General features: G+C 37.6%; 1 protein-coding gene across 2 annotated transcripts; it reads left to right on the top strand.

The window, feature by feature from the left end:
* The first annotated feature begins 104 nt into the window (after positions 1-104).
* Positions 105-12,006, top strand: LOC112157310. 2 transcript variants are annotated; one of them, XM_024289987.2, is made up of 8 exons: positions 105-2,372; positions 4,072-4,400; positions 4,533-4,643; positions 5,917-6,039; positions 9,145-9,691; positions 9,778-9,837; positions 9,948-10,261; positions 10,370-12,006. In XM_024289987.2, exons 2-8 carry the CDS (start codon positions 4,074-4,076, stop codon positions 11,696-11,698), a joined length of 2,811 nt encoding a protein of 936 aa, XP_024145755.1. In that variant the 5' UTR covers positions 105-2,372; positions 4,072-4,073; the 3' UTR covers positions 11,699-12,006. The 2 variants fall into 2 exon arrangements, with proteins under 2 accessions (XP_024145755.1, XP_036069243.1); XM_036213350.1 differs by having other exon boundaries at positions 105-2,376.
* The last annotated feature ends 965 nt before the right edge of the window (positions 12,007-12,971 follow it).

Below are 12,971 nucleotides of genomic sequence, written 5' to 3'. Positions count from 1 at the left end.
AGATGCTATGTGATTAAAAAAAGCTCAGATGCTGAAGCTTCAGTCAAAAAAGCTCAAGAAATGTTGCATTCAGAAATTGCCATAATATATATTTACTCCTGTGACTTTATTTAAAAAAAAGGTTTAAATTACACAGAAATGATCATTGATGCAGATTAGTTTAAATTAGTTTATATATTAAATCCAGTAATTTATCTTTAGGATCTCTACAAAAACTATTTTTATTAGTATTATTAAAAAATTGTTTTCATTAAAAAAAAAAAAAAAAAAATTAGCACATATTTTGAAAACTGTTCTTGACAAATCTCCAATTCTGAGTCTGCACAAGGTGACAGTGGGGAGAAATGACTCTTGCTAAGCAGGAAGAAACCTTTAGAATCAGGAATGATGAACATCTGCATTGATGGACTAGGAGAGCAGGAAGGAGACGCACAACGAACACATTTTCATTTTAAAAGAGATACTTTAGCTACTGCCAAAATAGTATCTGCAAATGGAGAGTAAAGAGAGTAAAGTCAGTAACTACGTACAGGGCATGAGGGCCCAGTGCATCATGGGAGAAGCCCCAGTGATCTGAAGGCTTCAACACACTCTACAAGAGCAAAGAATATTTTAAAACAATATCAATGTTTGTTCTGAAAATAATATTTCTTCTCTGAAGGTCCCTTCACTTCTCTTCAGTTCAAGTGACTTGAAGCAGTGAAATCAATGGACTGAACAGACAGAAGCACAAATGAATGTTTTTGACTCGATGAAAGAAGAGAAGTACTTGTTCATAGCTGAAGACTTATTCAGTTTGTTATCGAAATGTTTAATCACAAACTTGCAATTTAATGACAGCGTGGCAATGTTCTTCTTACCCTTTTCTATAACTGCAATGGGAGCAAAATTCATTTTCGGGTTCAGAGTCGAAAAACGCGAGTTCGATGGCGCGCCTAATTTTCATTGGAAGTGGGTGGAAGCAAAACGGTTGCGCGAACCACACGTCACTTCCGCTCTTCACCCACTATACCACAGAGTCATTTTCAAACAGTAAAACTCCTTGATCACAAGAATTAATGTTTTTCTCAACAACCGAGAGCTTCTCCTGACTGGCTTACAGTTCGAAAAAAAGCCACCGAGTTGCCATTAATAACGTGTTTGGATTACCGGAGAAAATAGTGTTTTGAAGTGGCGCTGTATCCTCTTAGCTTAGGGAGTAAACTGCCGTCATGTAAAACTGCAGAAGAAGAAAAAATTTGTAGTCCGTTTGTAGTCACTGCAAGATCGTAAGGTCCTGATCCATGGCGGTGTGACAATAGCTTGAGATGGTAGTAATCTGTGTTCATCTTCTTTAAAAAAAAATCAATAAATCTGAGCTTTTTAAAATAATAATAAAAAATATATTAAGGACATTTTTGTTTTGGTGTGTTTCAAGCATTGACATGTATTCTTCTACTGGACAAAACGAGGTGTTAACGTCACTCATAGAAAAGGCCTTACCTCCTGCCCTCGTGAAATGAGCCCAAAGCTGCCGCCATGGCTTCCTGTTCGTTTGCCGCCATTTTGTAACCCATAAGAGTGATTGGTCCATGTCAGTTTGAGTCACATTTTTAGAGGAACTACTGTCGCCAATCACGAGTGAGCTTGTTTGAAGTTCCACTGAAAGCGGTTTGGGATAATCTGTCAAATGTAAAAGCAGTGGGCACCACATGCTTTTACTGAGGCCTCTGATTGGTCAGTTTATAACTTGAGAGAAAGAAAAAAATAGAAGATACTAAGAAGAAAGTACCATAAAATTACTGTCGATTTCTCTATGGAAGTCAATAGGATTTTATTGAAACCAGCTTGTACTTCTTATTTGGAACACAAGAGGGGAGGGGTTGATCTGTCCAGCGATTTCTACAGTCAATGGTTTCAAATTTCTCAGCAGTCACATTCTTGGCCTGTTTATAAACTAACAGGCAAGCTTCATTTTTCCATCTTGACTTAACAACAAAATATTTACTTAGTTTCGTTTGCCAGCTTTTCACCTTAGTGACTGCAAAACCTGAAAGACATCCTTTTTTTTTTTAAAGACACCCTGGAGTTCAGGGTGCAGCAGATGACACAGAGGTGGAGTGAGTCATTTGAGGATGCTGCTTCAACCTCCACCTTCTCTTGGAATGCATAGTACCCTGCAGACGGAGAAACCTGTTGTACACACTCCAAAAAAAAAAAGCTCTGTGTGTTTGGGTGTGTTTGTGTGCATGTGCAGTTAAAGTAGAGAGTGAGACGGCAGCATTTCGTTGTCTACGGAGACCAAACATGTACTGAAGTTCTCTGGATAAGACAGAATTTGGAGCCAGCTGAATACGTTCGGGGATCGAATGAACTACAACTCCTCCAACACAGTAAGTATGTGTTCTGATTTAAACTTGATTACAAAACATTAGAATATCTAGTTCGTAATTGTTGAATCATACATGCTACTAATAAAAATAAGAGTATACACAATTTTTATGATAACATTTGTTGTCTTTTTGCAAGACTCAGCAATAAGTGGAAAAGAATAAAAGTTATAGGCATGTTTTATTTGGTGCATCTTATCATTTATAACTTTGATTTATTGCATATTTGACCATACTATAGTGGTGTCACAGTGAATTGAATCTTCTATTTAGTCTAACATTAATTTTGGGATCTTTATATTTTTATATTTTTTGTTTTGAGATGACTGTTTAAGTATTTGATGGTCTAAATGTGAAAGTCTGTGCTGAATGTAGTTAAACTGGACTGGCAGGTGTGGTTATTCAAAAGCTTTTACATCTGAGGAATGCTTAATGCTCCACTGAAGTGTCAGTTTCAGTAAATTCAATGGCTGCTTTTTTCTGCTCTCAACTCGTGACCCAAAATCAAAGGCCTGAAAAAGAAGGTTCACAAAATACTGAAGAAATGCTTTTTTTTATTCATATTTTTTTTGTGAAATTACTTTTGCTTTGTAAAAAAAACTAAAAACCAAAATAGTGTTTTTGGTGTTTTTACCATTTTCTCATGTATAAAGAAAATTAAGTTTAAAATTGAGTATTTCTCTATTCAAATGTTTTGAATCAGGAGCAGATGAAAAATCCTCATTGAAAAAGCTTATTGAAGTTCTGTACAAACTACCTAACTCCTCCATGCCCTACTTTATTCTGATTCATCCACTTGTAGACAAATAGATCCATGAACGTCTTTGTTTTTCTCGTCTGAGCTGTTCAGCTGGATAACTCCAATATTGCTGAGCATTTTTAATGCACTAGTAATTTTAGGTTGGGGATGATAGGGGCTGTAAGCTAGTTGGAGAGAGTGTAAACAAAGGGATGATGGGAAGTCAGCGCACGCTTACTCCACACATTAATTCCTGCCCACAATTCAAAGACAAATTTCAAATGAAATACTGTCGCTCTGCAGGAACTATGTCCTAGAAAACATTTTTTTTTAAATTTTGACTAAAAATGGAATGATCATAATTAGAAGATCTCTTGAAACACTTTTACAATAGATAACAGGGTAATTGGAGTGGGACTTTAATGTTTTTTTTAAATACATGCAATTATGCACATGAAACTTTTAGGAAAACAAGCTTAATGTGTTTTGTTTTTTTGTTTTTTTTTAACTCTAAAAATTTCTAACAATTGTTGTAATGTGATTTTCTTTCTAAACCACATCAGCATAACTCCAGTCTTTCCTGATTATTTCAAACTAACTTCAGATGCTTGTTGCTGATTAGTTTCTTGCGAAATTGTTCTTATTCCAATCAGACGTATTCTTTCTTTTCACAAAGAAACCAAACAGAAAGAAATACCTTTACTCTACTTTCTAGATTACTTTTGATCTGCTCTCAGTACAATAGATCCTTTTTTTCAGGTATTGTTTTCATTTCTCAGTGTAGAGAATGTCATCCTTACTGTAATAACATAAGCCTTTTCTTTATTTTTCTTAAACACAAACCTTTATAAACTTAGCTTTAGAGGACAGTCTTCTAAAAGTGGAAAACAATTGCTTCAGTAAATGTTGATCCCTAATTAAGAAGCACATTTCACATCTGAATTCTTATTTATGTTACGTCAGGAATGAGTAAAAACGTGAGAGAGAACATCAACGGCTCCTCAGACCTGAGGTTGTTTCTTCTGGGGAACATTGGCTGTGGAAAGACGTTGTCTGCCAACACCATCCTGAACCAGCCGTCTTCTCGCTCTACCAATGACACCAAAAGCTGCCAGCTGCGAGAAGCCTTCACCGAGGGCCGGAGAGTGACCCTCGTGGAGGCTCCGAGATGGTACTGGGCCGGTGAAAAAGTGGACGACAGCGTCAGAAAGGAGACGGAGCAGGCTGTGACTCTGATGGAACCGGGACCACATGCTATCTTACTGCTGGTTCCTGTTAACCAGTTTACTGAGGTTAGTTGTTCCTAATGGTGCACATAAAAACGTTGAGATAGTACACAAACACATTTGTGTGGTAACATAGGCTGTGAAATCTTAAGTTGATCTTTAAATTATACATATTCTTTTGTTTCCTTTTTTGTCCAGATGGAGTCCCGTGTGCCTGCAGAGCTACAAGTCATGTTTGGGCAGGAAGTGCTGGATCACACTCTGGTGCTGTTGACCTGCGGAGACTACTTGATGGGAAGAACGATTGAGGTATTAACAAATACTTAAAGCAGGTGTGTCCAAATTTTTTGTAGTGAGGGGAAAATATTTGAGGGCGAATCGTTGAGCCTGACATTCTTTGAACTATTTTAATAACATTAAATGCTATTTAATTACATTTGCAATTGCAAACCTAAGTCTTCTTTCCACTGACCAATTCAATTCAGCTTTTTTCATATAGCCGAGGGGTCGGCAACCTTTAACAGTAAAAGAGCCATTTGTACTTGTTTTCTACTGATCAAAACCTAGACAGATTAGCCAAAAAGCTAGCTTATTGCTTAAATACTAGCTAAACTCCAAAATAGCCTTAAATTCCTCAGTATAATAAATTAGTCAAAAATTTTTGCCTGTCGCTAAAATAGAAGGTAAACTCTAAATACATTAAAAGCCCCACTAAATAATAAAATTAGCCAAAAATGTTAGCATGTTGCTAAAATACTAACTAAACTCAAAATAAGAATAAAAATCACAGTAAAGGTCAAATTAGCCAAAAAAAGCTAGCTTGTTGCATACCTAGCTGAACTCCAAAATATCAGTAAAACAAATTAGTCAAAAACGTTAGCGTGTTGCTAAAATAGAAGCTAAACTCTAAATTGGCCTAAAAAAACCCTCCGTTGATGCCAAATTAGCCAAAAACATTAGCATGTTGCTAAAATAGAAGCTAAACTCCCAACTAGCCTAAAAAACCTAGAAAACAAAGTAGCCAAAAGTGTAGCCAGAGAGCCACCATGGAGAGATGAAAGAGCCACACCTGGCTCTGGAGCCGCAGGTAGCAGACCCCTAATATAGCCCAATATCACAAAACAGTTGTCTTAATGGGCTACGCACCGGTAATTGTACAAAAACATGAAATCAATCATAAAATTTAACAATAGCTGGTTGCTAAACTAGGGGAGGGGAGGTCCATTGGAGAGCATTCCTCTAGTTACCATGTCTGTGCAGAGGGGAGGTCCATGGCCAAGAACAGGAGCGCAGATGAGCCACCTGAAATCTGGATTCTCTCCCACAGTGGGAGAGAGGGCCAACACATGAATCACACTGCACCAAGCAGAGGCATGAGAACTGAACAGTACTGTGTGATTACAGTCTTGCCTAAAGACCCACATTGGAACCAGCTAATTTTCCCCTCCCAGGGAAAAGAACCCAAGTTTCCCTTTTTTTCCAGATTCTCTACATCATGTGTTTTTGCATGTATTACATCCTTTCAACAGATATTTTTTAGATGTATGCTTATATTCACTCAAGCCATATTGTTGTTTTGCAGGAATACCTGCAGAGAGAAGACCCAGGATTGAGGCAGATGATCAAGGCTTGTGGTGGAAATTTCCACATTCTGAATAATCGTAACTTAAAAGACAGAGAGCAGGTCAGCGAGCTGCTGGAGAAGGTGAGCCATTCTGGGTACATGACAAAGTTTGCATTGACTTTGCTTCACACATAATTGTTCTCAGGAGTGGTTTGAATTGAAGTAGTCACAATAATTTGAAGACTTCAGTTTCTACTTTCCATTTGTTTCCCAAGAATTGGTTAAGAATTTCTTAATCTTATTGAAAAATCCAAGATGGAGGAGACACTTGAAAGCAGAGACTTGTTGTGGAAATTTTCAAAAAACAAAATTACTAAGTGAGAATGGGAGAAAGGCGTGATATTTAAAGGGTTTGAGTACTGAACAAAAACCCTGAGGTTATGTTTGTGTGTGTTGAAGGGCTGGATCATGGAATTCTGAATGACAAAGTTTAAATAAAGAGATTTAGATTTCTGTGTGTAGGACAGAAACTCTGATTTAAATCGGATTGTAGTGGATCCATAAAAATTTGAGTATCAGATTTATTAAAATTACATATTATTGCTTAAAGTCTCCAAATCTGAATAGAAACTTCTTGAAAAGTAACACTTTTAAATGGTAAATGTTAAAGTTAAATAATTTGGAATAAATACCTAATAAAATATAAATGTTGAAGAAAGATGCAAGAAATGAAAAACTGTAAATTTAATTAATTTTATTTAATTAATGAATGCAGCATTTCCCAGTTTTTCAGATTCTTTGTTATTCCTATGGAAATATACATTCTTGGGAATTCTAAATACGTTTTTCTCCCTTTGTTTAGAAGTAATGAGATAATTATTTAATTGCAGACCAAACCTTGCTTCAAGTGTGAAATAATGTACTGAACATTCTACGTACCTTAACATCAAAACTTGTAGTGCATTTTTTTGCATTTTTGTTCTGCTAAAATTCAAAGTTGTGTTTTTGCTTCTTCATTTTTTTCTGCAGAAAGGTTTCAATTCAAGCTTTTCTTTCTGACTCCAATTAATTTTAGGTCTCCTGGAACTTTATGCACTTCCATTTTCATTTTTACCCTCTTAAATTCTTTAAAAAAAATTACCCCAACAGAATGCCAGCTATGATAATGGCATAACTGCTGAAATGTGGGTGGACTTGCATACAATTTCCTGCACATGTAACCTGCAAAAAAGCTTTAATATTAAACTTAAATAAAAAAAAAATTACTGACCAAATTTCTTTTAACACAGCTAGTGAACTTCATAAAACTGATAGAGCATAGACACAAAAAAATCCAACTAGAGTGATGCAACTGACATGCAAATACATTTTTTTTTAGCATTTAACAAAGTAGTTTTTAAATGGTTGAATGACAAGGAAACAAAAATCCCAGTGCGAGTCATTTGATAGAAACCAAAAGAGTCTAGAACCAGCTCTAGATAAACAAAATCAAACCCGTTGCATGGTAACAATTTTCACTTATTACATCACTTATTTGGCCAAGGTTAAAATTTGAACTTTTCAATTTAACAGGTCAATTTAACCCTTTTATTTCTAAAGTTTATTTTGTTTTATTTTATTATTCAGAACCTTTCAGTGAACTTCAGTGACAACAAAACAGCCAAATTATAAGTCTTCCACCACCATGCTTGGCTGTATGTAGGGCATGTTTTTGCTGACTCTCCACTAAAATCTAAAACTTTCATAAATTGTCTTTTTCTGCTTTTTATGAATTTTAGTGAATGTCACACCAATTGAAGCTTGAGTAATTTGAGATTAACTTTCTTGATTTGTTTTGGTCTTGTTTATGCTAGAACAGAAACAACCACATTCATCTGTTCAAACCTTAAATATCATATTAATATTCACTCATTACTGTCTTAGTCATTTATACAATTGAAAATAGATTAATACATTAGTATTCTCAAAAATATTCCAAACACTGAGAATGGAGTCAAATAAAACAGTTCATGTTAGATATGCAGGTTTAATGCTGCTCTGCTAGATCTGTGAGAGCATTGAGACAGAGAAACTTCCTAAAAAAAATCAACCTTTATGCTCTGTAACCTGTTTAACTAGAAAGATTCTCATATTTCCAGGATGAACTTGGCATCTGTCATTGGGGTAAATTGAATTTTAATGGTTTAAAGTGACAGTTGAAGTTCCCAAAGACTGAACACATACGCAGCAAATGACACAATCCTGTCTGCACATACTGATAATTTACTAGTTAAGCAAATGCCTGTGTATTTATGCAAAAACAGCTGTCTGTGGCTTGTATTTGCTGCCGATGAAGTAAAGGTGCACTCAGGTTGTTCCTCTCCATTTTTCCATTTTGGCAACAAGGCTTAATATTTTAAGACTTAAAAGCTTTTGTGTTGTTCTAGAATTGGAGGACATTTGGGCCCCAAAATTCATGAAACTTAAACCTTTACTTTTCTGATTTGCTGCTACATTTTCATCAAAAATAGGTAATAAACTGTCAAAGGGTTCGTTAGCTGTGCTTCTATTGTAAAATTTTCATTAAAATTTTTAAAACAAAACTTGGTGAAACCCTGTTACTTCTACTTATATAAATAAATAAAAAGGGCAATAATTGTCTTTTTCTGATTATATAATGGGTCGCAGGGTTGCATGAGTAGAGTGCGACATTCAATCTAGGCTCCAACTATGTTGTAAAAATACTAAAAATAGAAGAGAGGTGATCCCTTTACTCTACCCTTTCCTTTGTATAACTATTTGATAATGTCAAGTCCAGCATATCATGTGATTCTTTGCGAGATCCTAATTCTTCCAACAGGCTCAAGAAGTTATGATTACAGCCTCCACTGATAATAAAAATAGAAAATATTTTGTTTATTAAAACAAATGTTCCATATTTACACCAATGAAACAAATATAACTAAAAATTAATTTAAAATGTTTTTAAATGTTTTATTTAAGAATGAATTTGGACAGTAAGATGGGTGGGGCAAGGTTCTTTTTTTTTAAAGCAGTTTTCTTTTTTTTAGTTTTTGTTGATTTGTTCTCGAGACAAGTAAATTTAGTCAGACGCTACATGTTTAAGTATTTTTTTTGTATACAAATTATTTGAAATATGTTGGGTTGAGCATAAAATGTCATCCAAATCTGGAGTGACCCTTTAAATCAGCTTCCAAGAAACAATCTCAACCATTTTTCTAATCTTTATTTTTACATTTACTAAAGGTGGACCGCATGGTGGAGAAAAAAGGAGTATTCAACATGAAAACTGCTGAAATGAGAGATTTGGAGAGTCAAATTGGAGAAGAAGAAGAAAATGAAGATGAAGAAGAAGCAGCAGCAGCAGAAGATGATGATGACGATGATGAAGAAGCAGCAGCAGAAGAAGATGATGATGATGATGATGATGATGATGAAGCAGCAGCAGCAGAAGAAGAAGAAGATGATGATGATGATGAAGAAAAGAGACTCTTGTTGAAACTTATTCAAGATCAGTTGCAAGGGAGCAGACTTTTTGGCACAGGTGAACTTGAAATGGTAATTGAAGAGGAGGAAGAAGATGAAGAAAATTATGAAGAAGAAGAAGAAGAAGAAGAAAATGAAGAGCCCATTATAACTTCAAAAATGAGAAACGTTGAACAAGAGTTTAATAAAAGTTCTGAAGTTCCAGTTCAGAACGGGCGTCCTTCAACTCAAGAACCAGAGCTGCAATCCTATTCAGAGTCTATTGATGAGCCTCAGCTGAACAGCACTCTAAGTTCACTGAATTCAGGTAAATGTGGATGCATGAGTGGGACATTTTCCAGAAGTTAGAAATAATTTAAGATCTTGACTGCAACTCCTGTGTTTTTCCTCTAGATGGAGCCCTTTTCTCAAAATTATCTGAGTTTATGACCTCGTCAAGAACCCCAGATTCCTGTAAGTCTTTGAACTTTGCCACATTATCCTATTCTTTTACATCATCTACTTTTGTGACAGCTAAAGGTTTCCGCGTTTCTTACGTTGAACTTTTAATTGACACTGTGCAGTTCAGGACAGAAGCAGCAGTGTCGACGGAGCAGCGCCTCCGACGTCTCCCGTTTTTTCCACTCCGCGTTCCCCCATCTTTTCCTCCACTCCTCAACCGTCTTCAAACGTGTCCGCCTCTGCTTCAGCGCGTGCCCCATCCTTCTCATCCTCCTCGCCGCAGCTTCGCCTGGTTTTGCTCGGCCGATCCGGAGCTGGGAAGAGTTCAGTCGGGAACAGTGTTCTGGGACAGAATGTCTTCAGATCTGAGGCAGACAGTTTCACAGCAGTGACTCAGAAATGTGAGAGAAAGATGGCGGTCGTTGAAGGCCAAAAGGTTTGTTCTTAGGTTTACTTTACTCATAATAGTCAAAATATTTCAATTTTTGTTCATAATTTTCATAAAAATTACACCAATTATTGCTGTCTCTTTCCTGTCCTGCAGGTGGCAGTAGTAGACACTTCTGATTGGTTCAACGCAGAGCAGACACCTGAGGAGGTGCGAGCTCAGATCTCCTCCTCTGTTGTCCTGTCCATCCCCGGCCCTCACGCCTTCCTGCTGTGCGTCCCGTTAGACCAGCCTGCAAAAACCGAGCTGCAGGCTCTGGAAGCCCTGGAGAAGGTTTTTGGCCCGGATGCAGTCACGAAGCACACCGTGGTCCTCTTCACCTACGCCGATCGCCTGAGGGACAGCGGGATGATCGGGAACGGCGGCGTGGAGGCCTACATAGCGGATCAGAGGGGGGATTTGTTGAAGCTCGTTGAGAAGTGCAGGGACAGGTTTCACATCATGGAGAGGGGTCCAAGTGAGAAGAAAAGCGTGGCTGATTTACTGGCTTTGGTGGCGCTAACGATGAAAGAAGCTGGCGGACAATATTTTACTTCTCCTGCTTTTCAGGAGGCAGAGGACAAAGTGAAGCAAAAGCAGCAAGACATAGCAAGAGAGAGAAGAGAAAAAGTACTAAACCAAAAGGCGGTAAGAAATGATAAACCGCTCAGCCCAAGGAGTATGAATTTACAGCCGTACATGCAGACTTTATTTGAGAGAGAAGAAGTAGATGAGCTTGAGGAAGTGAGAGATGAAGCAGAGATGAGTGTAAGTCTGACGAGTTTGGAGAGCATTCCTCTACTTACCATGTCTGAGTTGTCGCCTTCTCTTCTGGACTCTCTTAAAGAGAAAGTGGAGTCTAGTATGAAGATGCTGCCGAAGCTGATGTCAGAAAGCTCAGTGCAGCCTGAAGAAACAAAGAAGGCGCAAAGCAGTTCGGTGTGGGCCATCCAAAAGATGGTGGCAGACGGTTCCCTGTGGGGAAAGGTGGGAGCTACTGCAGGACATGTTTCCAAAGCAGTGACAGGGAGTCCGCTATGGGAGAAATTAGGGGCCGGTACCAAAACTGGAGCCAAGCTGGTGGCGGACGGATCGTTTAGAGTCGGAGCTGGGATTGGTGCTGGTGCAAAGCAGGTGGCTCAGAGTCCAGTGTGGGGCAGGATGGGCTCCGGGGCAAAAGAGGGGGTCACTATGGTGGCTGAAAGCTCTCTGTGGGAGAGGATGGGAAACGGTGCCAGACAGGTTCCTAAAATAGTGTTTGCAGCTGGGCTGCTGGGACTGGTGCTCGGCGTGTTTTTCGGAGGGCTGTTCTGGGGAGTCGTCGGAGCTGCTGCTGGATCTGCAGCGTCTGAGATGGGCCGACAAAAATTCATCAGCAGAAGCTCTTCGAGGTCTGAAGCTGCCAGAAATGGTTCAGATGGAGGGAAAAGTCTGAAATCTGAATGAAGAACTTAATGGAGCATGGATGCAATACATTTAATTTAACAAATACAAAAATATGAACTGACTCCATTAAAAATAGTATTTATTTTTCATTTTTTTCTACACAATAAAAATAAAAAATGAAGTTCAAAGAGCTAAATCCACAATCCAATTCGCCATGTATAGATTTTTTTTGTGCTGCATATCTTTCTTAAATTTCAAATATCTCTTTTTAAATACCATATTTTATTGTTTACATTTTGGGGAATTATATTTAGGCAATTTATCTATTATGTCTTGTAAATATGTGTCTCATTAAAAGTGAATGATTAAAAAATGTGCTCGTCTTGCTGCGCATCGCATGAAAGAAATCCTACAAAACAAATTACTTTTTTTCCATTAACTGCCATTTTTTTTCAATGGTTTCAAATATGAATCTTACTTGGATTTTGTAAGCAGAAAACTTTGACAAAACAATAAAAAACAATGTATTTCTGTTGTTCTTATGAATCCAGAAAATTCCTCTTTACTGGAATTCTCTGGACTTACTGGAATGATTATGATCATAATTAAAAATAAAGCTCTATCTAAGGTTTTTCACTATTTTTTTTTTCCTAGTACTTTTCGTAGAGACGATCTCAGTTTTGAACTGACACTTTATAGTTTGTTTTCTGGCTTAGAGGGGTGGAGGTGGCGTCATTATCTCTCAGTACCAGGTTGCCCAGTGTTGCCCGGCCCCCAAGATAAACGCACAGCTTTTACAACCAACAGATCTGTTTATTTAATTTTTATTTTTTTATTACAATGTGCTTTGCCTAAAGTAGAACAATTTACTATTAAATTTTAGATTTTGCTTATGAAATGTATTCAGTGCAGTATAAGAAAGTGATATATTTTGATTCTAACATCCCATGTGTATGTAACAAATATATTTTTGTAAAACCATTACTAAGGAAAGATGGATAAAAAACATTTGACCTCTGTAGTGGGGTGAAAAAGGGGAGGGGTCAGTGCAGCAGATGCACCGCCGCAGCAGCAGTGTTGTGAAAGCGGCTCTTCCTGTTGTGTGATCCTGAAACCGAGTGCACATGGGTTCCCTGAGCATCCTGGTGGCTGTTTTCTGACACTTTTTTTTGTATTTTCCAGCCCTCTCCCTTCCATCCATTAAACGAACGCTTACATTCACCGCCGCGCCTTCAGGAAGCTCGTTGGCCATCAATGAGACAGCACTAACTGTAGCCGTTTCCTGGCACCAGTACAGAGCTGATCATGCATGCTGGGTGACTGCCATGCTGCA

Source organism: Oryzias melastigma, linkage group LG1 (genome assembly GCF_002922805.2).
Source record: "Oryzias melastigma strain HK-1 linkage group LG1, ASM292280v2, whole genome shotgun sequence".
NCBI classification, from domain to species: Eukaryota; Metazoa; Chordata; class Actinopteri; order Beloniformes; family Adrianichthyidae; genus Oryzias; species Oryzias melastigma.
The sequence above is the reverse complement of the archived record's forward strand: the minus strand, read 5'-3'. Positions and strand labels throughout refer to the sequence as shown.